Source organism: Condylura cristata, unplaced genomic scaffold (genome assembly GCF_000260355.1).
Source record: "Condylura cristata isolate star-nosed mole 26May11 unplaced genomic scaffold, ConCri1.0 scaffold00001, whole genome shotgun sequence".
Classification (NCBI taxonomy): domain Eukaryota; kingdom Metazoa; phylum Chordata; class Mammalia; order Eulipotyphla; family Talpidae; genus Condylura; species Condylura cristata.
The window spans coordinates 2,372,390-2,397,818 of NW_004567102.1; the positions used below are offsets into that span (position 1 = coordinate 2,372,390).

Here is a 25,429-nt window from a genome sequence, read left to right on the forward strand (position 1 = left end):
GCCTCCCTTGACTACTCCAGCCTCCAACACCACCATTTTGAGCACTGATGTCCCGGGCCTGTGCCACTCACTCACTGCAGACTACAGGCATGTCAGGTCTCTAGGATCTTTATTACCCATTCTTGGGTCCCCAACTCATGGTGCAGCACCATGTGAGCTATGCTACAGAGTGGGTGACAGCGAGGACTGGACTGAGAGTGGCCTTGAGCCAAGTCACTGCCATTCTGTCGGCTCTGCTCTGGAGTCAGAGCTGGGTGAAGGGAGGGCCTTCTCTGGGGAGCAGTGAACACAGAGTACAGCCCTGGCTCCCTCCAACCTCCAGAACCTGGCAGATGAGCCGTCAGGCCCTCCTTGGACCCCGGCGAGTTCGTTTGTGCCCCTGGGAGTGGGGAGCGGTCCTCTCCCTGACCTTGGACTCCGATTCCAGAGGATGCTCTGTCCCCCAACCCAGAGTCTGATGGAGGCAAGAGCAGGCACGTGGGAGGCCTGATGAGAGTGAGTTCCAGGCCTTGGACCCGGCGGCCGGCAGCTCAGATGGGGTGCACAAACTGGTAGACGAGGCGCTGGGAGATGTCCGGCTTCCGGATGATGCCCTTCTTGTAATACTGGCGGATGGAGCGGCTCAGCTTGTCGTAGTTCATGGCTGGACGGTTCTTGCGGATGCCCCACAGTCGGGCCACCTGGGCGGAGTCCTCAATTTTGAAAATGCCTGGGAGAGTGGAGGGCCGGGAGAGGGTGGCAGGAGGGAGAGAGATGTAGAGTAAAGGTCAGTCCCTCCGGGAGCCAAGGAGTGACCTAGTGCCAGCTGGGGTGAGGCCATAGGGGCGTAACGCCCACCGCCAGGTCATGGTTAAAGAACGTGTACACAGCAGGTGCCACGGGGCCAGTGAGCAGAAGGTAACACTCTGGAGGGAGGGTGATCTGTGTGCGTCAGTGTGTTAGGCGCCCCGAGGTCCTGGCCTTGCTAACCTGTGTTCCTACCCTGGGGTTTGTGCGTCCTACACAGAAACCCTGTGGGGCCCTGGGCTGTGCCCACGGTTCATTTGGCAAGGCCACTCCCTCCCCCACCCCCTCCCCACCTTCGCCCTTGCATCCCCAAGCCTGAAACACCTCTTTGCCATTTTCAGACACCTCAGCCAACATAGCCCTTCCCGGCAGGTGGTGGAAACAGTAGATCTGGAGCCAGGCAACCCCGGTCTGAATCCTAGCTTTTTCATCTCTTGTTTTTACAGTCTATCTATGTAATCTCCATTTACGCTATCTGTAAGAAACCACCGAAAAGGCACTCAGAGCAGAGCCAGACGGAAGTGCCCCTTGGAATGAGTCATTGCACTGTTAATATCTCTATTTCTCATTCTAACCCCGCTGTGGAGGACAGGATAGCATCCCCTTCCAGGAAGGCTTCCCAGACCACCCCGCTCTCTCCGACCTCCCTTCCCTAGGACTCTACATAGGACATCTATCTGCCCAGAGGACTGGCTTACTCTATGTCTCAAATAGATAAACACCGTTACCGTACCTTGCAGAGGTAGCTTTTCCTTTACACCCCTCCAACCCCTTCTGGTTCTCTATGCTCAAACCCAGAGTCACCTCCTCCATGAAGTCCCCCTGGCTGCAGGCACAGTTGCCTCAATGGCCCTAATATGCTCTGCACCAGTTCATTTCACTATTTCTCCTACAAGGCTACAGGTCTCTAGAGGACAGGGTGCAACTGAATCCTCTGCCACACCTTCAGGACACTAATTCTTTGTAAATGTGAGCTGAGCAACCAGGAGATACTCAATGAAGGTTTGGTAGATGATTGGATCTAGTCCATTTTGCAGTAAGAAGACTGAGGTCTGGGCACCCACAGGCACTAATGATCAGAAGGAGTCTAGAGTCCAGGACTTGGCTCTAGGGTTTTTTCACAGCATCTAGTCCCAATGAAGCAGCAACTAGCCTGCATGGCTTTGAGCTCTTGAAATGTGGCAAGTCTGAACTGAGATGTGAAAGGATGACTTACTATTAAGTATTTTATTAATAATGTCTATATCACTATTTTAATATTCAATTTTACCTAATTTTAGGATGTGATTTTAATAATATACGTGTAATTTAGAGAATATTTCATAAATGAATTTCTAATATAATAAATTATGACACTGGGTTACATAAAAGTATTATTAAAATTAAATCCACCTGCTTAGAAAATGTTTTTAACGGGGCTACTTGAGAATCTAAGATGTCAGTCACACGGGGTTTAAGGCCCTGGATGTCCTGCGAAAAGCATCACTAGGAGGTTTAGTCGTCGTCCATGCCAGAATGAGTGTGACCGGGGAGACCCGGCCGGCGAGCCCAGCACACACCTAGGCTACGCGGCAGGCCGACCTGGCCCCCCACATACCTGCCCATCCTCCACCGAAATGTCTTTAATGGACACGTGACGGTGGCTCACGTGGACCCTGTATTTCCCGTTGGACACCGTCCGTCTCCCCTGTGCAGCTATGATGCTGGGGAACAAGTCCGCGTCCGCTTCTCCGCAGCTTTGGTCCCTGCGTCTCAGGATAGCGCCAGGCAGCTCCTGGCTGGGGTCAGACGCGGACCCTCCTGGTACCTGGCCCTGGGGCTGCTCCCCATAGAGGCTCGTCTGGCTTTCAGACATGAAGCCGGGTGGAGGGGCGTCTCCACCGCCCTGCGCAGCCCCGCCCTCCTTGCCAGACTGGTCACCCAGCGAAGGCCAGGCGGTCCCGCTCCCCAGCCCACGTGCCCCTCACAGAGCGCCCCGCTCACCCTTCTCCTTGTTGAGCCACCGGATGAAGCGGCCGTAGCTGTGGGGCTTGAGCAGCAGCTCCTTGAGGAACTGCCACAGGTGGATGGGCTGCCCAGAGCAGGACGAGTCCACCTCGCTGTCGGTCCAGCTCTCCTCGCTGGTGGAGGCTGGGCAGTCAGGGAGAGTGGCAGTGAGTGGGGCGCCCCTCCCTCCGGCAGCCCCGGACCCCTCCCTGCCCTGCCCCAACTCACCACAATAGTGAATCTCCCCGGGGGAAGTCCTCTCTTTCATCCAGGCCGCTGTGGGGCAAGGAGAAGAGGTTTGGGGACCCAGGAGACACTCAGGGCGGAGGAGGGAGTTTGGGTGGGACTGTGGGGATGGAAAAGCCCCTCTGTGGCTGGGGGTTTCCCTGGTGGTCCCCTCTTTCCCTCCAGTCAGAGAAGACAGTTTTGTTTTTAAAGGAGCCTTTTCCTGGAAGGAATTTGAGCATTTCAGAACTGGGAGGGCCTCAGAGGTCCTGCACACAGCTCCCTGCTGCTAGGTGAGGAGACTGGAAGCCGGAGTCTTGCCCGGTCTCCCCCTCCTCCCCTATGACGTGAGCCAGGACATTCTCTCCCAGGGCGAGCGAGCGGGGTCCCAGGGCAGGAAGCCTGCACAGCGCCTTACTCAGTGCCCATCACAGTCACATGCTGTCTGCCCTCCAGGTCCAGGTTCGCAAGCCCGTCCACCCTCCTACCTCCCACCTGGCCCCTCCCTGTCTTTCCACCTGCAGATTCAGGGACAGTGAGGAGGTGGCAGAGGCAGCCAGCTTCTGCACATGTCACCATGTGGTTCTCAGCCTGGCACTAGCCACTGCCCTTGCTAGCCACAGGGCTGGGCAGGACACTGGTTATGGACTGGGCCATTCCTGGGTCCTGAGACTCCTCAGGGTGGGGATCTTACTCCCTGGGCTAGCATGGGGTCCTCCAAAGCAACGGCTCTTTGCAGGGCACAGTAGGTGCTCAAGGAGGTTGAGATGATTTAAACATTAAGGAGGTGGCATCTACATAGATAGCGAGGGGGAACGAGGCCCCCGATATACTGTTAGTGCCAAACAGTGGGGTACCCACACTGGTGATGTCGAAAGAAGGTAAAATGACAAACACATTTGCTTGTATAGGCACAGATATGGTACCCTAGCAAGGGGACCCCAGCAAGGTACCCTAGAAACGGGTGACAGCCTCTAGAGAAAGGGGACTGGATGACTGGGGGTTGGGAGTGGGTTGAGACTAACTTTTCATGGTATTGTCTTTTTCACTATGATCTTTTCATTGATGGTATCAGCTCGTTACTTCCTTAATGAAAAACAGCACTAAACCAAGAAATTTCAGAGGACTTCACAGTCCCCATAGCACTGATATCTCCGAGCATCACAGTTCAAGCTCCAGCTTCCCAGATGCTCTGTCTTAAGTTCTGGAAACAGAGCTTGACCGGGGTGGGGAGGGGGTCACGGATGCTGGGTTCACCCAGGACCCAAGCGGGCAGCTGCCCCTGGGGCTGGGACTCAGAACAGAGCCCAGACAGGGAGCCTGCAGACCGTAACCTCCCGCTGGCCTCCCGCCTCGCCCCACCCGCCCACCTTAGTGTCCCTGACTTGGAGTCCAGAAGGGCCGATCCCCCCCCCCCCCCCAGGTCCCACCTGATTTCCAGATGTCCAGGTGGGCGTGCAGCACGTCCCCACCCAGGGGCGAGCGCTGGCGAAACTGCTCCTCCGACATGGCACACAGCTCCTTGCCCCCCAGCTCCTGGAAGGCCTTGCCCACCGGGGGCAGCCGGTACTGGTGCTCTGTCCACAGAAGCCACTTCTGCACGTTGCCAGGGCTCCAGTCCACAGGGTCTGGGCAAAAGACACTCATCAGCTCTGGCACTGCCCTGGACAGGACCTGCTGTGCCCTGGTGGGGTGCTCTTGGGAACTTGTGGCCTAGGACTGAGGGCTCCAGGGTCAAGGAGAAGGGGAGTGGGGGAGAGAAAAGTCTGGGCCCTGAGTCAGGGAACAATAGCCACAAGGCCTCTGTGTCCCCTACCTCATTCCAACTTTTAGCCCTTCTGCAGACCCTATCAACCCCTCCAAAGGATCTTTTGGGAAGCCCCCGCTTTGGAGGTGACGGTGACATTAAACTAGAGACAGCTGAGTTTCTCTCCCTGAGTGCGTCTTTCTTCACCCTCCCTCCCCTGAGCCATCAAGAAACTGAAAAAAAAAAAAAAAAAAACCCAACCAGGAGTCAATCCTACAACCCCACTACCACATTTGACAGATGAGGAAACTGAGGTATGGAGGCCTTTCCCCTCGTCCAACACCTAACAAAGGGCTGGGCTAGGGCAGGGCACCTCTGAGCTGGCGGCCCAGTTCCCCAGGGGCTTAAATGAGTGAATGGTCGGGCACAGGGCAGCGTCAGAGGCCAGGTGTGCCCATGGGGAGCTGGGACAGGGCACACAGGTGGGGGTCAAGTCTGTGGGCATGGTCACAATGGGACCTGCCAATGAACACTGTGGCCTGAGCTGGTGCCCCGACTGGGTGACCTGCAGGCTGGGCTGCCCTCAATAAATCCATTTTCCTCCCCGGGGTCAAAGCCATTTGTTTCTGTCCCCATTGTTCGGAGGACAGGCCCCTCCCCAGCCTGGTGTGGGAGTGGTGGCACTGTGGGAAGTTCGTGGTGTGTGCGTTGGGCGGGACAGGGCATGGGCCTGGAGCTGTCTCAAAGGGGATATAAGCCAGGACTGCTGGGCAGCAGGAACCAGGCCCAGATGACCTGAGGGCGCTGGGCCTGAGGGCTGGGTGAAGACCCCCCTTGTGCTAGCAGCACAGAGAGCAGCATGTTTGAGCCCCAAGGTCCACAGACCAGGGACATGGGTCAGGCTTGCCTACAGCTGGAGAATGCTGAGACGGGGCTGGGGACCCAGAGCCTCTTGGCCCACTGCATTAGCTTCATAGCTCCATTCTCCCCGCCCTAGCAGACGTGTGTGCCCGGCGCCCAAGGGCCCCTCTGTATCAGAGCCCTCCTCCCCTCGGCCGGCCAGCGACACACTCATCTACCTACTCGCAACCTGTTTCCCTCCATGTCATTCCAGCCTCACGAATGGAGCGTCTACTGGGCTGTGGTCTCCACTCAATTCCCCAGGGCTAGGACAGGGCCCAGGCATATTAAGTTCTACTTTTTTGAGCATCTATTATGTGATCCTAAAAACTGGGGGTGTAGCAGTCAGCAAAACAGATGGGAACCCCCTTCCTCGGACTGTACACATTCCAGGAGAGACGGACAGTGAACAAGATCAAACATCAGCTCACTGACAGCGTCAAGTGCTGCAAGAGAAACAAAACGGGTCGGGCAAAGAAGAGGTGGGGCGATGGCCAGAGGATTCCATTCCCCGGTCAGTGATCAAGAAGGTGCGATCTGAGTCAGGACTTAGAGGAGGGGAGGGGTGAGGACAGATGTGGGGAACAGGGCGCTAAGGTGGAACAACCATCAGATGTGAAGGTGCGATTGTTCAGGCAACAGCAGGGAGGCAGGTGTGGCTGGAGCAAAGTGAAGGAGGAGAGTGGTCACGCGTCTGAGGGTGGGCCGGGTGGTGCCACGCTCAGATTTGCTCCATCCAGCCCCTCCCCAGTGGGGGCACTGGGCTGCGGCCTTTGGGTGCAGAGGAGGCTGGCACCTCCCAGCCCAGGCTCACCTCTGCCGTCTGCTAGGGGTTAACCAGACGCACCAGAGGCTACCCAGGCATCCTGGGGCTACCTGGGGCAGGGCCGGAGTGGCTGAAGAGCCGCAGGCAGAGCCCAGCTGGCCCCTGGGACCCCCACCGCACCCCCACCCCTGTCCTGCCTGCACCTCCCGCAGTGGGTGCAGGGACTCACCTGCAGTGATGTTGAGCAGCTTGCAGGCGGTCTCGATGTCCTTGAGCACCTCACCCACCACCATGGACTGCACCTGCTCCAGCGAGTGTTCCTCCAGGGCCAGCCCCCCTGGTGCCAAGTCCAGGCTGCCCCCTGGGGCTTGGCTGTCGATGACCGGGCACTGCTCGGGCTCCTCGGGCGGCTCCTCCCGAGCGCTGGCCGGGCCCTTGGCTGCCCAGCCGCTGTCCTCAGGATACAGCATGTCAAAGTAGGAGAGGTAGAAGGCAGAGAGGCCCTGCTCGGGCGTGGCGGGGGGGCTGGGGCTCCAGTCCTGTCTCTCGGGTCCCACCGAGCCCCCCACCACCTTTTCCAGGCCTGTCCGCAACAAGGTGTCGGGGGGCAGCAAGAGGCGGCTGGGGGGCACGCTGCTCAGGCCCGGGCTGGCGCTGCCCATGCCGCTGCTGCTCGGGGTGACGGCTGTGTCTGCAGAAGTGAAAAAGGGAGGAGAGTCAGGTTCTGGCAGCTTCCCCGTCCCCCTGGGGGCCGCTAAGCTGGTTACAGGGATGAGGGGCCCCGTGGGCAGTGGCTGGGCCTGGGATAGAGTTGGGGCTTCTGGGTCACTGGGTAGCTAGGACAGGGCCCGGCAGACGGGCCTTCTGGCTGGGAAAGACAGTGGTGGGAGAGGGGGTGGGACTGCCAACAGACGGCTCCCTCTCTCCAAGGAACCGCATGGGCAGCTGGGAGCAGAGAGTCTTGACCAGGACGGCGTGCTTCAAACAGCCTCTGCGGTGCTTGACTTCATTCAGTCTTCACGATGGAAAGTGTGATTAGCCCCATTTGACTGATGAACCCATTGAGGCAGGGCGAGACACCTGCAGTGTCGAGGCCCCTGTCCCTGGGCTGACCCACACTCGAAGGGCGCTGGCCGGTGGTGGTGGTGGTGCTAGCCTAGTTTCCTGCCATAGCAAAGCTTGTCTCCTTTCATTCTGCCCACGAAGCGGGTGGGGAGGAGAGAAGGCCACCGTCATCTTCACCAATAGGTGAAGGGAGCGAGAAGCAGGTGGGTGTGACAGCCTCGAACCCCAACAAGCTGGGGAGAAGGGCCTCCTCCCCGCCACAGGGCCAGGTGGGGAGGGGTGTGACTGAATTCCTCGTGTAAAGCTACTGAGGCAGCCACTGAGCAACAACTTACAGTTGTGCTGGCCACGCCTGCCACACGGAGCTGGGGTCCTGGTGCCCCCCACTTTGTTTTCCCTCAAAAGGTGCTGCCCCAGGGCCCTCCCAGCTCCCAGACACCTCCCCACTCTCCTCATGCCCCAGAAGGACATGCAGCTGACCAAGGTGGTACCACTGTAAAGCCCTCAGGTTGTTCTCTCAGAGTTGTGTGGTGCTTCTCGTGGGGGTGGGGTGGGGGTGAGGCCTTAGCTTGGGGGAACAAGAGAGCTCACCAACACTTCTCCCTGCTGCCTAGCCCCCCAAGGAGCACTAAGAGGCCCCCAACGCCAGGAACTAGACACCTCCCTGCCATTGGTCACCCAGGCTCTGCTTTGCTTGGGTCTTCTACTCTGAACCCCAAGTTGGAGTTCAGGTTTGGGTGAGGCAGAGCCTTGAGACTTGTACAGACCACATGGGGGTGTGTGTGATTGTGGACCCAGAGACTCAAGAATGAGTTAGGACAGAGTGGGTGAAAGACGTTCCCAACAGCACAGGGGACGGGCGAAGAGGAAGGAGCAGGTGTATTTCACAGCAGGGGCTTCTCCACGTGTGGTGCCCAGGCCAGCGTATCGGCACCTCCTGGGCATCTGTGAGAAATGCGAATTCCTAGGTTCAGCTCAGAACTACCCAGGCAGGCCCTCCAGGAGAGGCCCAGGAGGGCCCCCCAACAGGCACTTTGGGTGACGCTAATGCACCCAAGCATGATGTTCACGCTTGAGAATCGCTGCTTTTAAAAGGCATCTGGCCAGGACAAGGGGAAGAATTTAATCAAAGGATGGTGGATCTCAGTGGCAGTTCTGTGCCACACTGGGTGGCCACCTGAAACCACCTCTAGTCACCTGTGGGGCTGGCCTGCCTGGCCTCTTGTGCAGTGGCCACTGCACCTGCAGTGGGCCAGGGAAAGGTCTAGAAGTCACCTCTGGCTTCTCGAGGGCGGCAGTTAGCCCACTCCACGTGGCCGTTCTCTCAGATAACCACCTTTTCTCTCTGGTGGCCTAGGCTGGTGAGTGGAAGTTAGGGGTGTCTCCGCTCCCTCCTTCCTGTCTTGTGCAGTGCCCAACCTCCTCAACTTTACATGGCAGCCTGCCGTTTCCTGTGGTGGAGAGCATGCCAGCACGAGAGAAGGGTGTTCCCTTTGATTCGCTCTCCCTTTCAAGGGTTCCTTTAAGTGACAAAGAAGGAAAGGTCAGGCTGGGGTGGGGTGGGCAGAGACGGAGGGGGGGCGGGTTTTGCGGGGGACAGAGGGCAGGCCTGGAATCATGTCAAGTCCCTCTGTGCAAACACACGTGTGTGCTATGGGCCTACATTATTTACCCAGGCAGCGCCAACAGCCCGCTCTGTCCCTGGTCCCCACCCCGGCCAGTGCCCACACCCTGCCTCCTAGGTGGCCCCACCTTTAGAGAGCCCCTCTCAGCCCCCAACCCCCTTCACCACCGCTGCCTGCCTCCCGCCCCATCCACGTCCCCAGAACGTTCACGCCTGCCACGTTAGGACAGTCTCTGCCAACTCCCTGGGCCATATGCCAGGGAGACAGAAGCTTTTCCAAGAAGCAGGAGAACTTGCTTCCCCTGTGGCCCTCCTGTTTGCTTGGCCTGGGCCACAGGTAGGACGAGGGCAGCTGCTGTGGGGCATGGTCGTGCGAGGGGGTCGGGAGGAACAACGGGCAGGGCAGGTGGCATTGCTTGCCAGTGAGGATGTGAGGACGCGCCCCTGCCCCGTCTATCAGGTGAGCCACCGGGCTTCTAGCCCCTTGTGTCCACCCCCTTCCTGGGAAAAGCATCGTGGGCCTGATTCCAATTCCTATTTTGCGGGCAGGGGTGTTAAGGTGTCGAGGGTTAAGCGACACAGATCCAGGTCTTTGGACGCCTGGCCCAGGGCTCCTTCACCGCAGAGAATTCCCTCCTTCTCTTCCACACCCCACATTCCAGCTCCCTGTCACCTGCCTCTAAATGCCAAGGAACTTGGTCTCTACCAAGGCTTGGCCCCAGATCCAACACTTCCCTGGAGAAAAACAGTTAATGATTGACTGGCAGGAGAGGAAATGTCCAGGTGTGCGAGAGTAATGTGACACCAGCGGCCCAGGTCTTGGGGTCCCAGGCCAGGGGGCCAGGGACTGGTGTGCTCAGGCTGCAATTCTGGCATCTTCTCCAGGCTCTGGGGCAGGACTCCAGCAGGAAGAGAGACCAACTCCTCTCCGAGCATTCCTGCTCTTTACCCTCTTCACCTCCCACAGCCAGGATGATGTCGGTGCGAGAGCCCTTTTTAAAGATGTGGACGGCGAGGCTCAGCGCTGGCCCACAGTCACCAGCTGACCACGCATAGGCTCACGCCTCGGTGTCACCAGTGTCCCAGGATCCTACTCCCTAACTGGACAACGTGACCCTCCAGTCTATTCCCACCTGCTCACGCCGCCCACTCGTCCCCCTCCAACTTCCTTTCATCAGGCATCTCTGTGCTCAAGAACATTCCATGCCTGCCCATTGCCTGCCGTGCTGAATCTAAATGGCAGGCGCCCACCCCTGTACCCACCAGAGTGGGCACACATAATCAGAGTGAAAGGGACCCCATGTTATATGATTGTTTTATAGACTGGAACAGTCAAACTCTGAGGGGAAGGCTTCACTCACTGGTAGAGGCAGTCTCTGAACCAGATCCAGGCTCTAATGAGAATGGCATTTACCCCCTGGCCCCTGGCTGTGGGTGCAATGTGGCTAAGTTCTCTTGTGTTCTTTGTCCCTTTGCCTCGATGCCCTTTCCTTCTCATCCAGTTCAGCTTAAACTCTCCATTCCCAGGAAGCCCTCCCTCACAGCTGCCTCTGGCTCCGAAGCTCTCTGCATCTCATGCAATTCAGCCTTGATTGCATTCACAAGGGGGTATCGGCCCACGGAGACACAAATGCATTGGGGAAAATGAGGTGCAGAGAGTGTCACGGACAGGCCCGTAGTCACACAGCAGAGCCAGGAGCCCACTAGAGGTCTGCTGACCCTCAGGCCACTCCTCCACAGGCCTAGGGTCCTGGGACAAGACCTGTGTCTGCCAGGCCCAGATGGCAGGCTCAACCTTCCCTACAGCCTCCTCTGGCTGGGCCCCAGGGGCTGCCGGTCTCCTGAGCAATGCCTCCAGCTCTCAAACCTCGAGCTGATCTTTTCTGGATTAAGCCACGTGTCTGGATTAAAGCTCAGCGTCCTGGCTCCCTCCTGCCCCACAGGCTCTGGCTCCAATTCCAGACAAAGAAAGTTTGGTAACAGCTGGTGGAGGCCAAGGCCCTGATCTGCAGGGTGGCAGCCAGAGGGATTAGCCACCCTGGGCCCCTTTCATCTAGCACCTCCCTTCCCCCCCAGGAGGAAGATCAAGGAGAGAGGGCAGAGGGACCCCCAAAGAGTGAGATTTAAGGCAGCTGTTTCCTGCCTCTGCCCACACTGCCTGTTCTCCTGTCCCACCCCACATGGCACTAGTCAAAAAGATCTTCGACAGCTCCTGAAACCACAGCCTCAGGGAGTGGTGTTCCCAGAGGTCTTCACCGAGGCCCTGAGCCATCAGGAGGTTGGGGTCTGTTTTCCACATCCTGTTTCGTTCCGGCTCCCAGGTCTGGGGGGACTGTGCATAGGTAAATATAGCCCAGGCCCCCCCTTCAAACCTGGGCCCAGCCTCAGTAAGTCCTGAACCCACGATCCTGGCTGCAGACCCAGTGAGAAGACCACTAAGGAGAGTGGGTGGGCAGGTGGTGATGGGGTCTGCCCCTCAGTCCCCGGCCAATCTGACTTTACCTAAGGGAGTCGAGGTGCAGCCCCTCTGGCTTCGCATGTACCCCACTGACCTGGCTGCTGCTCCTCTGTCCTTGCACACAAACTCTGGGCTGCCTTTAATGTCCGGGGCCAGCAGAGGTGTGGTTAGGTCCTGACCAGGGACCATGCTGAGTGGGCAGGGACACATGGGTCTCCCCCCAACCCCGCTGTCAGATGGTCAGCACCTTGGAGAGAAGCTGGACCTGCCAGGGCCTCGGGCAGGCCTGGGCCAATGCCTGTGACCCACCGAGGAAGAGCAGCATGTCTGGCTTCTCTGAGCCCTCCCCACCTCCAGCCGCAGCCTCACCCCTAGGCATTCCCTTCTTGTTCTGTCACTCCTCTCATGCCCTAACTCCCGGCTCCCTTGAAACCCCGGCCCTCTTACCTTTGGAGACTGCTCTTCCCACCGCTTGGACCCAAGCAAAGTGCAAAGACCTCCTCTTTACAGCCCACGCTTTTTTGCTCAGAAAGTTGGTGTCTGTACTGGGCAGACCACCCTTTGCCCAGGACTGAGTCCCAAGCTGGCCATCTCTGGGTAACTCTGGACCTCTCTCCAGCTTCCTGTGTGCCTATTTCTGGCACCTACTGTCCCTGGAGTCTCCAAGAACAGAGAGAAGGGAGGGTGACTGGCCTGGGCTCGGCATGAGAAGAGGAGATGTGGGTTTCTTCTAGTCCCCTGACTTTCCCTCACCTCCTCAGGCCCCTGAGCTGTCCAGGCCATTAACTGAACTTTCACAGGAGTTTTGCTTTCTGATAAGTCCAACTTGGGGGGCCAACCTGTGGGCTCCGGTGTTGGGGAAAGTTGGGGATAAGGGGAAGCTGCCAGGTAGCAGGAGGGCAGAAATGAGAAGATCAAAGGCAGAATCAGGGAAATCTGCTCTGGTCTTTTCCCATAGTTCCCACGGGCGGACAGGTGCACTGGTGCCAGCTACATTTCCCATTTGTTCCCTGTTGCACGTAACACTGGCATCGGCACACATACCCTCACCGACTTGCTTCCCTGCTTCCTTGGCCCTCCAGCTGTCCCCTGGGACATGCCAGGTGTGGGGTGTGGCTGCTATGGGACGCACATCCGCGGTGACTGAGCAGGGATGGCAGCCAAGGCTGACCTCCACCCCTCTTAGAGGGTGCTGATGGCCAGACACCCTCAGGCCTCTAAGGTCACCCCTTTCATCTCTATTCAGGCCACTTGCTGGCCCAGCCCCTGAAAATGCCAGGCCCACAGAGGTCACGTTGGTGGCCTCTTCGTGGCTCAGGAGCCTGGAGGGAGAGGCAGGTACCTACCTTGGCCCCAAGCTTACCCCATGTCTTGAGTTTGCTCCAAAACAGGAACTGCCAGCATCTCCTCCCACCCCATTTCTTCCAGTCAGCCAGTACCCCAAAACAGGGATATAATCTGAAAAGAACTCTGGGTCTCAGGATCTGAGGGGTGGATTCATGTCCTGCCCTATGAGGCTCTGGGCCGGGCCGCCCCGCCGCCGGGGGCCCAGTCCCCTCTATTCTCCAAGAGAGGGAGGGCCATCTCCCAGGACTCTTCTAACCCTGACACTGCATTCTATGCTCCCCACCTTGCCCCTCAGCCGGACTTGGAAGGCAGATGGTGGAGAAACAGGTGGACACTCAGGGCTCCCCGTTCTTCTGGAGGCATACATTCAGGCGGCAGGGTGAAGGGTGTGGCTGTGTCTCCCCTCTGACTAGAGAGACCCCTCCAGAGTCAGGGTCCAGGCTTCTGGAAGACGTGGCCCGCCCTTCTGACCAAGCAGCGCTCCCCACACACTCCCACAGACCTGATTCCTCCCGTCAGCCAGTATCCCAGCCCTGAGGACCTTGGTTGGGGCTTGGTTGAGTCGGTGCTGCTGAGGGGGAGGGGCTAAAGTCCCAATCTCCCACCCCATCGAGCCTGATGGCCAGGGTTTCCCATAAGCCGAAAATCGCGTTTCCATTCAGATCCTGCTGAGAACATGCTGTGCACAAGCGAGGTTCGCCTCCATCCGCCCTCCCGCCCTCCCGTCAGCCTCTCCACTCCGCGCGGCCGGCCTCCGCCTACTGCAGTTTTCACCTTGACCGCCAGAGGGTCGCTGAGGGCGACCGTCCCTGCGGCCCTCACAGTCTCCTCAGAGCCCCACAGGCACCTCTCTTCCCTGCCCTCCTCCTGCTCACGCTGGCTTCATGGGTGGGGGTGGGGAGGTGGGGGGAGGGGACGTGGGGGAGACGTGGGGTGGGGGGCCGTGTGGGATCCTGCCTGGCCCCTTCCTGCTGCCCCTGCCTTGAAGCTGGGAGGACACGGAGTTTCACACCCCTCTGCCTGCAGCTCCTTGGTGGTCATCTCGGCCTTGTCTCCTCACTGGTGAAATGGGAACTCAAGACAATTGTGCCTGGAGGGTTTGGAATGACCAGGAAAGACAATGATGTGAGAAGACTTAACATCCCCTAAGAGGTGAATGTGCATATTGGCTGCATAAGAGCCAGGGAGCATACCTCAGGGCTTGGAAAGGGGGTGGGGGTGGGGGGCAAGATGAAGACCCTCCAACATTCTAGAAATGCTAGAAGTCCAGAATGAACTGTCCTCAGAGGCCAAGAGAAATTGCCTGATTCAAAAACAGCTTAAATGAGTGCAGATGGGTTATTAGAGGTTTATTAAGACACATCCCCAGCTGTCACCAGAGACACATTAACCACCCCCACCCCAAGCCCCCCTTTTCTGGATCCCTGGGCGCGGGTCAGATGTTTCAGTCAGAGGCAAGGACTAGATCCCAGCAGCCCTCAGGGCAATTTTTTTGGCTGCCCAAGACAGTGACCTAGGCCCCACCCTTGTCACCAGGCCCAGGTCTGGAACTCCAGTCTGGGTAGTCACCCTCAGATCCCTCCTCTCAGTCTCAAAGTTGGAGGGAGCAGGAAGGGGCACCTTGATTCTGGTGGTGCCCAGAGAGACCTCATGGCCCCTTTCTAGGGTTCTGGGTGGGCTCTGGTCCATCTGTCCCTACCTACCACAGTCACACTCAGGGCCTTGGCCAGGGAGGAGTGGTCCCAGGTGGGGTTGGGGGGCTCGCTCTCCCCTCATCTGGAGGCCCCACCCAGCAGCCCAGAAGTAGGAGAGGAGAACCTGGCAGGGGGCACCGACTGGGCTGGGAACATGCAAAAGAGGTCAGAGAAGGAGCTGGCATTAAATGTCAGGAAGGGCCCAGGGCAACTCGGCTTGAGCAAAGTTTGCTTTGGGAAGAGTTGTTCCACCTGACAGGCTGCTTGCTTGGCTGGGGGTGCCGGGTGGGGCCCAGAACAGGCTGGGGGTGGGAGTGGGGTGGTGGCCCAGGTAGGAGAGAGCTCTGACTCCTTGCTCTCTAGCTCTGGGACTGGGGCAAGTGACTCACCTCCTCTAAGACTTGGTTGTCCCCTCTGCTAAATGGGCTGAAGGAGGAAGGTGAAATTCCCCATGAGTGATGATGGGCCGCGTATGAACAGTGCTGAGAGTAGGTGAGGGGATAGGGCTGGCGAAGAAGGCGGAGGGGGCCGTGGGGTGAGAGGAACACCGGAAGAAGCAGGTTGAGTGGGACCTGGGGAGAATTCAGGATGGTGGTGAAGAGCCCAGGTCTTTCCCTGAGGCCATTCTGCTCTCCAGCCCAGTGCAGGCAGCTGCTGGCCTCAGCCACCCATCCCTAGCCTCTAGGAGGAGCAGAGTCACCCACCTTCCTGACCTCAGGCCAGAAGACCAGGCTGGGAGAGCACACATGTCTACAGACCTGGCGAATCGAGCTGACCACCCTGCTCCCACCAACTCCTAAGCGTGCTTCAAAACCCTGATCCGGGTTGTGACTTCCATGAAACTTTCTTTAACAGAGACCACCTGTCAAAGCATCTCATTTCACAGACAAGGAGCCTCCCATGTAGGGTGAGTCACTTGTCCAGGGTCACGCACTGTGAGTCCTAACCCGTCCTTCTGGCCTTGCACCCAGAGTCTTGTCTCCAAGTCATCCTGACTGACCCCCTGGCTATGTTCAACCTGCACCAACACATTTAGCACATGATTGTGTTCTAATGGTTCCAGGGCTATCGACTTTATAGCTTTATAGCTTTTACAACTTGAGTTGTAAAAAGTCGACTTTCCAGAGCCTTCTACTTATTTTCAGCATCAGTGATGCTTCCTCAGTGAGCATCCATTGAGCACCCACAGAATGCCCTGCTCCTTCAGGCTCAGCTGACACTCTCCCTGAGAGGGACCTTGTGACACTGCCTCTGTCACGTGGCACTGCCTCTGTCGCACGCCCAGCCGCTGGCGAGGAAAGGTCAGCTGGTCCTGTGGGGACTGTTTCCAGCTGTTGGCCCACACAGTCAGGGGACATGCTTGTCCATTCACTGTGGTGTTCTCAAAGGGGAGGATGGTCTCCTACCCCTTGAGAAACTATCTCCTCCACACCCCAACCTCTTGGGAGTTCTGGGGATGTGCCCTCTTTCTAAATCTCTGTAAGTCTGGCGTGATGAGACTCCAGGTTGCGCGTGCTCTGGCTCCTGCCTGGGTGGGCAGGGCAACCGGACCGGCCCAGCTGGCTTGGGCCATGCCTGGGCCTATCTGTCAGGTAGGGAGCCTGCTGCCCATCCTGCCAGCCTCCGCGGGCTCGAGGCAGCCCGGTGCCTGTTTGCTTTGTTACTCAGCCCAGCAGCTGGTACTGGGGAGACGGACTTTAATTGGGGGTTGCTATGATATTGTTTATTGGGGAGGTGGGGGCAGGAAATGAGACCAAGTCCCAGCCCTGACCAAGGCGGGAAAAGGTCATGACCGTTTAAAGGGGTCAGGGCACTCAGGGCTGCGGTCTGGTGCGGGCTGCTGGGTGAGCCAGCTGTTAGGGTGAGGTGGGGGGACTGGGTCATGCCCACTGTGTGCATGTGGGTACACACACGCGTGCACACACACGCACACACGCACCCTGTTTCCAGCCTCAGGGGACCCCTGCTCATCCATACCCTGGCTTCCACTCTGTCACCGGCAGGACCTTCTTCCCTCTCTCCCGACAGCAGGAGTGCCTGACAGAAGTGAGTGCCTTCCTGGGGCTCCCGCTGTGGTTTTCCTCGCATACCCCGGCCAGCACCCACACACCCTCCTCTTTGTGGGTACCCAAGTGCCCAGGCGGCTTGCTCCACAGCTCTCCAGACCCCTGTTTCCTGTGCCCACCGGGGCCCTGCCCGGGTCTGGACCTGTGGCCCCTGCTCCAATCTGAATCCAGGCACAGCACGCCAGTGCCCAGCCAGCCCTGCCCACTGTGGTCTGGACCCGGGGAGACCCTTCCCTTGGCAGAGTCGCTGTGGCTGGCAGCGGCAGAAAGGCTGTTTGTGTTTTGCTAGCCAAGCAGAACTGGCCAAGTCTCAGGGGCTGAGCTCTGCACCAGAGCTGCCTCCCCTCAGGCAGGACAGACAGTGCTCAATATAGAGCCCAGATGGGGGCCGTCAGAGACCTGGGGCTCTCCGAGCCTCCCCAGGCCCTTGGGGCTCAGCCCAGGCAGCATGCAGAGGAGTTAGGGGTTCTGAGGGCGAAGGGCGCAGGGCTCGGTCAAGGCCAGCTCTAACCTTGCAAAGCACACCTGCAGTCCTGCCCTCTACCACCCAGCTCACAGTCGGCAAGGAAAGCCCCTCGGCGGCGAGGTAGGCCACCTGTCTCCCACCAGACTCACCCGTTAGCTGCTGGCTCCCAAGGACTCGTGCTGCAGTGCCAACTTTGGGGGCCGGGGGAGGCGTGGGCAGCTTGGGTCACTGCTGGGTCTCAGTCAGGCATCCGGGAGGCCAGTGGCACCAGGGGCCAGCAGTGCTGGGGGGAAGGTAACACTCACGTAGTCACCAGGGGGCCTGACCGTTCTCAAGGGGTGGCCCTCTGTGGCCTCAGGGCTGTGTGCTCTGCAGGGAGTCGCTGACCCCTGGCCCAGGGCCACTTGCTGGCCCTGTGGCAAGAACCAGGCTGAGGGGCTTACAGGGGGGCCTCGCAAGGCTCAGGGGACCAGGTCTGAGGTGCAATGTGGACGCAGGTGAGTGCAGGAATGTGCTGGGAGGAAGTCAGGCAGCCGTGAGATGAAGAGTTGGCCCGGCCTGATTTCCCATTATAAGTAATCCTTCCTTATTTACCTGAACAAATACGCTCCCTGCTTACCTCAGACCACAGGCTGGCTCCCAGTTAACCCTTGCAGGCCTCCCCCTCGTCCCTGGGGGAGTTACCCCTGGCAGCCAGGGAACTCACTCACTCACCCACACCTCACTCATTTATTCACTCACGCATTCCCCACTGATGCATCGTTACTGGGCCACTAGTGTGTGTAGGGTGCAGGAGTTATATCAAGAGGGATTGGGCCCAGGCTGCTAAGAGGGACAGAGACAGATAAGCAAGCAGCAGTGGAAACTCTGAGCCACTCATGCCACAATCAAAAACTAAGGCAACAATTAGGGTGGGCACCCAGTGAGGGAAGTCAGTGGGAGCTGCCTGGGGGAGGCGGTTCTTGGGCGTTCTGGGTCTCCAGACCAGAGATGGAGGGAGCTTCAGAGAAGTCTGGGCAAAGGGAACAGAGGCCACCCTAGCCATGTGGGAGCTGCACTCTGTGCCCCACAGGGCCATTATACTTCAGTGCCCAGGAAGGATCTGCAGCTGGCCTCCCCTACCCAGGGGGGGTCAGTAGCAATTCACCTTCCAGAGCCAGTGACAGGTAAAGACAAGGGGCCTGTGCAGAGCGAGGGAAGCACCTTGCATCCACCATCCAGGCTTCTCAGGCTCCATTTCCTCCTTGCCTGCTGGATGGAGGGATGTCCCCCCAAGGCAAGGGTGGGGCTCCTCTTTCCATTACCTCGAAAGGGTGCCGTACCTGCTACCCCCTCTGTCAGTTGAGTGCTGTAGGCAACATTCTGTTATTTTCTCAATTCAGAAAGAATCATCGAACTGTCCACAGCGAGCATTCTAGGCCTTCGGAAGGTTTCCCAACGCCTTCCTCACTAGCGCCCTCACCTTAGCCGATGCCCAAGTTCTCTGTCACACGGCTGAAGTGACCGGACAGTCCCAGTCACGGTTGTCACTGGCACCCACGCCTTGGTGGGGGTGAATTTTCAGGTCATTCCCCAGAGAAGGTTGAGGTGGGATGGTTTGGAGATCAAAGGAGGTGAGGTCCCGAAATGGCTGTAGTCAACAGTTCCAGCTGTCAGACACATGCAGGCCTTTCCGTGTCCACATCCCCTGCCAGGCAGGTCGCCCTTTCTCCACCCTCACTGAAGCCTGTAATCGCACTCTGACACAATCACAGTGACGGTGCCTGCTTAGCTTCGCCAGGCACTGCTTAGCACTCCTGAGATGCTAAGGTATTCATCAGCAGTGCTTTCACGAGAGTAAGTACAAGTAAACCCAAAAAGTGCTTATTGAAAGGATGGGGTGTCAGAGATAGTTGGCCCAATGTCCATTTCCCCCTTTTCCTCAGTAAAGAAGCCTCTAAGCGGGAGTTTTAGCTGGAACTAGAATTATCCCAGACTCTCTTAGAGCTAGATGTGACTATGTGACTGAGTCACATGTCAGTTTCTAGGAAACTTTCTTAAAAAATAAACTGAGCATGGTGCCTCCGTGGTGGTGCAGGGGTTAAAGTCTCAGCACTATAAGCTATCACAGCCACTGCAGCATGAGCTCAATCCCCAACCAGGGAGCTGACCCACAAGGCACGGCAGACCTACTCCCCTCAGCCGTGTGTTTCAGTCAGCCTGTCTGTTTTGCTCCCCACTCTGTCTGGTGAATCCTCTCACCCCTGCACTTCTAGCCTGTACTCCAGTTCTTGTATAGATAAAATAAATCTTAATAAAATTGTAAAGTGGACATGTGCTATTTGCTCGCTTTTTCTTTCTCTCTCCCCCCTAGTAGTGATGTGGAATGCAGTTGTGATAGCCGGAATGCTAGCTGCCCTTTTGGCTCACAGGGTAAGATGGCTAGCTTAGGTCTCTGAGGACAGCGTAAACCCTTCATACTGGCTTTGGACTGCCTAACTCAGAAATTTTGTGAGAAAAATAAGCACTTTAGCTTTTGTTAAGTGGGGTTTTTATGATTCAAGACCAAGCCTGACTGTACCTGAGACCAGAAGATGGACAGACAGATGAAGACAGACAGGGAGGGTATCCACAGAGGCATCCCACTGCTATGTGGCATTGGGAAGAGGCCTGTTCATATGATGGAAGACCTTGACTTTGGGAAGTCTGACCCTTGAAGGCTGGGTACAGCCTTATTCTGGCCCAGGGAACCAGGGTGTCGCTGGGGGTGGGTGGCTCAAATGATCGCACACTCAGCTAAGTGTGAGCAGTGATTCCACATGTGCTCAAGCGTGGAGTAGGGAAATGAAGGGGACCTCTGAACCTGGGAGGGACCCAGCAGCCGGAGAGGGCTCCCCCCATCTGCTCATCTGGGGTTCACATGGGCTAAGATGCTAAGAGGCCATGGAGGGTGGACATCAATGGCGGGGTTCAAGGCAAGTTCGGGGCACACCCCAGGCAACTCTGGTGAGCTCCAGGGAAGGAGGGCCCAGTGGGCCCACCAGGGGACCCTAGGCTAAGGAGCCAGCCAGGACAGTGCCATGGCACCTGCTCAGGACTAGACGCAAGTGCACGTCCTGGTCCCGTTAGCTTTCAGCTTCGTGACTTTGGGCCGGTATCACAGTCACCAACATCCGTCTCCCCGGACCCAGAGAACTCTCAACTTTGTTGTGGGGACAGAGGTCCTGCGAAAGTGCTCTGTGAGCCCAAAAGTCCCGTCCCGAGGCCACACTGACGCCACCCGCACGCCCCAGGGTGGCATGTGCCGCCCTCGTCTCTGTGGCAGTGCTTCCAGGAGGGCATGGCAGTGCCCAGCAGGAGACACTAAGGCCTCACTGTTTGAAATGCCTTGGGAAGAATATTCAAATTCAAACCTGGGGGGCTGCCTGGTGGCGCAGGGGTTAAAGACAGCACTGTCCAGCTGTCACAGCCACTGCAGCATGAGCTCCGTCCCCGGCCAGGGAGTGACCCACGCACGCAGCTGACCGCTCCTGACCTGCCCACTGCTCCCCTCAACAGTGTATTTCAACGATCTGCCTGTTCTGCTCCCCACTCTGTCCCTGATGAATCCTCTCACCACTCCTGCACCTCTGGCCTGTACCCCAGGTCTGTATGCATACATAAATAAATCTTTAAAAAAAAAATTAACAATGGGCCCTCCCTGGTGGTGCAGCGGGTTAAAGCACAGCACTAAGCTAAAGCCACTTCCACATGAGTTCGATTCCCATCTGCCCCGGAGGAGATCCACATGGCGTGGCAGATCTCTCCTGACCCGCCTGCTGCTCCCCTCAGCAGTGCATTTCAGTCAGTCTGGCTGTTCTGCTCTCCGCTCTGTCTCTGGTGAATCCCCCCACTCCACTTCTGGCCTACACCCTAGCTCTTGTATGTGTGAATAAATAAATCTTAAAAAAAAAAAAAACCCTCAAATCTGGCATTTCCTCCTCACCCCAGCACGACAGGACCTTGTTACCATCCGTCCCCTCAGGGCCACGTCCCCAGCAGGGTCACTGCATCCAGTCAGCCCCTGCCTTCGCCCAGGCTCCTCTTCTAGCTCACTCCCACTCCATGCGATGACCCCCTTATATTCTCCCCTCATCCAGACCCCGCCTGTCTGGGGGGTGCATCCTGCCGTGTCCAGACCTTGATCTGGCGACCACACCCCTTGACTCACTGTGACTGTCCTGGACTTTTCTCCAACCTATTGGGGTAACCCAACCTCAGTCATACCCTGGGCTTCTGAGGCTTGAGGCCCCCTGCAGAGTGAGTATCTTGGAGACACTCCTGACACCCTCACATGAGCACCTAGGAGAACCAGCCACCGCCTTTTTCTGTTTTCAAATAGATTTGAGTTGAGTTTTTCTATTTGAGATGAAAAGAACCCCCATCCTTTGAGCCCCATCTCGAGAGCACCCCCTTGCAGGGAAGTTTCCCCAAACTCCTCCAGCCCCCAGTTGGGATGTCATAAGTCCCAATTCTTTGTGCTCTAACTGTTTGTTTCCCAGGTTTTCTTTCTTCTCGCGATCCTGACCCCTGGAGGGCGGGACACGTGACACTGAGGATGGACGCTAACAAGTCCTGCAGCAGCGGGCGCAGCTCATGCTTTCTGGGGCAGCTGGTCTGAGCATCCCTCCCTCACCCCTCCCCTCATCACCAGCCCACCAGAGAATGAAGGGTGTGGGTGGAAGGAGGCCCACACGCAGGCTCAACACCCCCAACGCCCAGCGGTGCCTTCACAGCCAGCCCCAGGCCCTCCTGGTGGAAACACTGGCGCTTACCCGCAGACCCTGCGGGTGGGAGTGAGAGGGAATGCCAGCCGGCGATGGGTGTTGGAAGCACTTCGGAAGGGCCTCTCCGCTGTTGGTGGGTGGGCCAGGTGGCCGCCTTCCCAGCTTTCTTTCTAACCTTGCTCCCATTTGGGTCCTGCCTTCCTAGGAACTATGCTGGAGTGATGGTAGGGAGAAGCTGGGACCCCAGCCAGCCACAGAGGGAGGGGGCTGGCAGTTGGTTCTTGTCGGTCCCTGCACAGTGGTGACACAAGGCCCTGCCTCGCCCCAGGCTCCAGCGCTGAGACAGTGGCACCAACTGTGGGGAGGGCTCCCCTCTTGAGGTGGGAAGAGCCTGCACTCATCCAGGTGCGGCTGTGGGGCAGGATGCCAGGAAGCCTGGTCTATGAACCCCAGAGGCGCGCAGGCCTTGGGTCAGAGGAAGGCCCTGAGCGCAGAGAGGCCGGGGAACAGCAAGGCTGGGATCTGGGCCAGAGCCCGCCGTGTGCTCACCTGCGGCATGGGCCAGGCCATCTGATTCTATCTCATCCAGCGTCGGAGGGGTTCCGTGACCTCTTCACTCACACAGGAGAAACAGCAGTCCCTTCAACCGCTGGGGGTCTACACTGGCAAGCAGGAGAGGGAGGATCACCTGGGTCTGTTGGACTGAGCTCCAGCGGGTGGTGGACAAGGAGCAGGGGGGTCGCCTGGGACTGGCGGCTGGGTCCTCCCGGCACCAGGCTTTTCCCACCAGCTAGAGCACTGAGGCCCTGCCTGGGCTCCCCTGAGCCTACCCACAGCTCCCCTCGGGCCAGTGTATTTTGAGCACTACTCTGTGCCGAGTCCTGTTCAGGCACAGGGGACAGGATGGCCGGGCATTCTGTCTGGCGGCCACAGGCAGGTGGTGTCTCTCTGCCTCAGAGGGCAGAGGTCCCCAGCACCGCCCAGACTAGTCACCTGCGGGCTTACTGACTCTGTGAACACCCTTGTACATGGTAAGCTACAGTTCGTGACCACCTCCACTTTAGCAGAAAATAGCCTTTCTAGCTTGGGGTCTTGGGTTTCTTCACCTATGCAATACCTCCACGTAGTCCCCCACCTTTCCTGGAGTCCCACCTGCCCGCCGCCATTGTTGATTCAAACCAGGGGCACCATCGAGGAAGCCTTACCCTACCCCAGGGCCCTAGCACAGTCCACAGGGGCCCCCTAGCTTCCTTATGGACTGAGCAAGGCAGGGCCCCCGCCAGAGGTGGGCAGGCCCCTTGGGGGTGGATTCACAGGCATACACCAGGCCCTGTGATGGTGGAGCAGGGTGGAGCCCCAAGACACGACCTGGGCCCTAGGCGTGGTGAGAGGATTCACCAGAGACAGAGTGGGGAGCAGAACAGGCAGATCGACGAAGTACACTGCTGAGGGGAGCAGCAGTGTACGGGTCAGGAGAGGTCTGCCACGCCATGTAGTCACCTCCGAGGCAGGCGGGGATCAAACTCGCACTGAAGCAGCTGCGGCTGGCTTGCAGTGCTGCGTCCTAACCTGTTGTGCCACTAGGAAGGGCCCTAATATATATTTTTTGAAAATTTACTTATTTATGCATGCAAGAACTGGGGTACAGGCCAGAGGTGAGGGGTGAGGGGTGAGGGTGAGAGGATGTCTCTGGTGAATCTTTTCAAGCCTCACACCTACAGCCTACACCCCAGTTCTTCCACAGTCAACAGTGAACAGAATAAGTGAGCAAGCCAAATAGTGCTTGAGAAAGTGATTAGAGCATCCACACAGGACCAGAGCTGCCAGGAGCGCCGACTGGGGAGCGGCCTGAAGCACAGCGGTCAGGGCGGGTCTCCTCGGAAAGGGGGATCTGGACAAAACCACAGAGGTCATGAAGGCTGAGCCCTGTGGTGTCTGGGAGTGCAGCAGGCAGAGGCAGCGGTGAGCAGAGGCCCCGAGGCGGGATGGTACCCCGAGGCTTACAGACCTCCAGGAGCAGCAGGAGAGGAAGCGAAGATGCGGCTGGGGAGGCGGGTGGAGCCAGACTGCAGGGCCTTGAAGCCCAGGCCGCCCCACTTCCAGGTCCTCCCTGCCCGGCACCTCACAATCCTTTGCTCATAGATCAGCGACCCAGGTGCTATGCTTATTGCTTTACAGCCATAAAGCGTTGTCGTTATGCTTTCGTTTGTTGTCTCTGAGGTGGCACCCGAACACTGGCATCCTACCTTATCCGCAGTGAGGAAACTGAGACCGGGAGAGGGTACCAGCTTGCCTGGCAAATCCTGGAACCAGGATCCGCAGCAGAGCCCAGCCCTTAGCCCCACAGACCCCGCTGGGCGTGTAGTGCGTCAATGGTCCCTCCCTCCCCTGCAAGGCCCCCCAGCCCTTCGTGGGGGGTGGCCACACACAGCCCACACCCAAAAGCAGGCTGCTGCCTTTTCCCCTATTAGCTCGGAGCCAGCAAGGCCTTACAAAACCGCAGGCCTAGATAAGAGCACAATCGGAACCTGTTTTGCTCGCAGGCAGGCTGGAGAGCTGGGCTGGGGGTGGTGGGAGGTTGTGGGGGGGCTGCTGGCAGCAGTCTGGCCCTGCTATCAGCAGCCCTGCCCACCCCCTTCCCTATTAGCCCCTTTGAAATTTACCCACCTTATCAGGAGCCAGAGCTTTCTGAGGAAGGGCTGTTATGCCTTTGTGTCCAGCTGCCGAAGGCTGCCTTCCTGCCTTGCTCCCCTCTGCCCAGTGAGACTGTGAGGCCCCGTGCTGGGAAGGGGGACTCCCTCACACACAGAGACGGGGTGTCCTGGGCCGAGAGGGGGCCCGGTGCGCCTCTCTCCCGGCCCTCAACACTCACCCTTGCACTAAGCCCCCTGCACCCCAACTCTCTCATCCCGACATGCTGATTTGTTCCCACCAGCGTTGCCAACCCACTGCCTGGGGGCACTGCCCCTCCCTCCTCATGACCCCACCAGCCTTCCTCAGCACCCCAGGCCCAGTCCATGCCTCAGACACACCTTCAGCAAATGTTTATTGAGCACCTACTATCCGCCAGGTGCTGGGGCTCAGCAGCCCCAGGCTAGGCGCCTCCCAGGAAGCTGACACGTGCTGAGGAGAGAGGACAAATAAACACAGTGGATACAGAGTGTCGGAGGGAAGACAGCTGCCAGTGGGGGCGAAAATAAAGGGGGAGTGGGAGGTGCGGGGGTGACTGTAAGCGCCTGTGTGCGGAGGGTAGCGGGTCAGGGGAAGCCAGCACGGAAAGGCCACTCTGCCTCAAGCCCCCCAGGGATTCCGTCTCCCTCCACAGGGTTAAAATCACAGACGCTGAAGGGCAGAGCCAGGCGGAGGATAGAGATCAACCAGTTCTACAAGCTCCTTTCACGGACGCTCAGAGAGTGAAGGGCCCAAGGTCACACAGCCCATGGCAGCACAGCCCAGCGCCCTCTCCCGCTACCCCCCGCCGGTGGCATGGCCACGGTCCCGGCAGGACAGTCTGACCACCCTTAGGTAAGGGCTCTGAGGAGGTGGGCTGAGCC

The 25,429-nt window shown here is 58.3% G+C and overlaps 1 protein-coding gene across 2 annotated transcripts; it reads right to left on the bottom strand.

Annotated features, from left to right (window-relative positions):
- Positions 1 to 104: 104 nt before the first annotated feature.
- SPDEF (SAM pointed domain containing ETS transcription factor) lies at positions 105 to 17,680 on the bottom strand. Of its 2 annotated transcripts, XM_004673401.2 has the most exons (6): positions 17,280 to 17,680; positions 6,640 to 7,101; positions 4,428 to 4,625; positions 3,001 to 3,048; positions 2,770 to 2,916; positions 105 to 709 (listed from the first exon to the last, which is right to left on the bottom strand). In XM_004673401.2, the coding sequence occupies exons 2-6, from the start codon at positions 7,070 to 7,072 to the stop codon at positions 531 to 533; spliced, it is 1,005 nt and encodes a 334-aa protein (XP_004673458.1). In that variant the 5' UTR covers positions 7,073 to 7,101; positions 17,280 to 17,680; the 3' UTR covers positions 105 to 530. The 2 variants fall into 2 exon arrangements, with proteins under 2 accessions (XP_004673458.1, XP_004673459.1); XM_004673402.2 differs by lacking the exon at positions 3,001 to 3,048.
- Between the last annotated feature and the right edge of the window lie 7,749 nt (positions 17,681 to 25,429).

Bases quoted from the DNA above. Each gene is read 5' to 3' on its own strand.
- SPDEF (XM_004673401.2), bottom strand. From the start codon at position 7,072: ATGGGCAGCGCCAGCCCGGGCCTGAGCAGCGTGCCCCCCAGCCGCCTC. The intron at 2,917-3,000 runs GTGAGTTGGGGC...CTGACTGCCCAG, and splicing joins CGGGGAGATTCACTATTGTG to CCTCCACCAGCGAGGAGAGC. The intron at 710-2,769 runs GTGAGCGGGGCG...CCACTCTCCCAG, and splicing joins GTGGCTCAACAAGGAGAAGG to GCATTTTCAAAATTGAGGAC.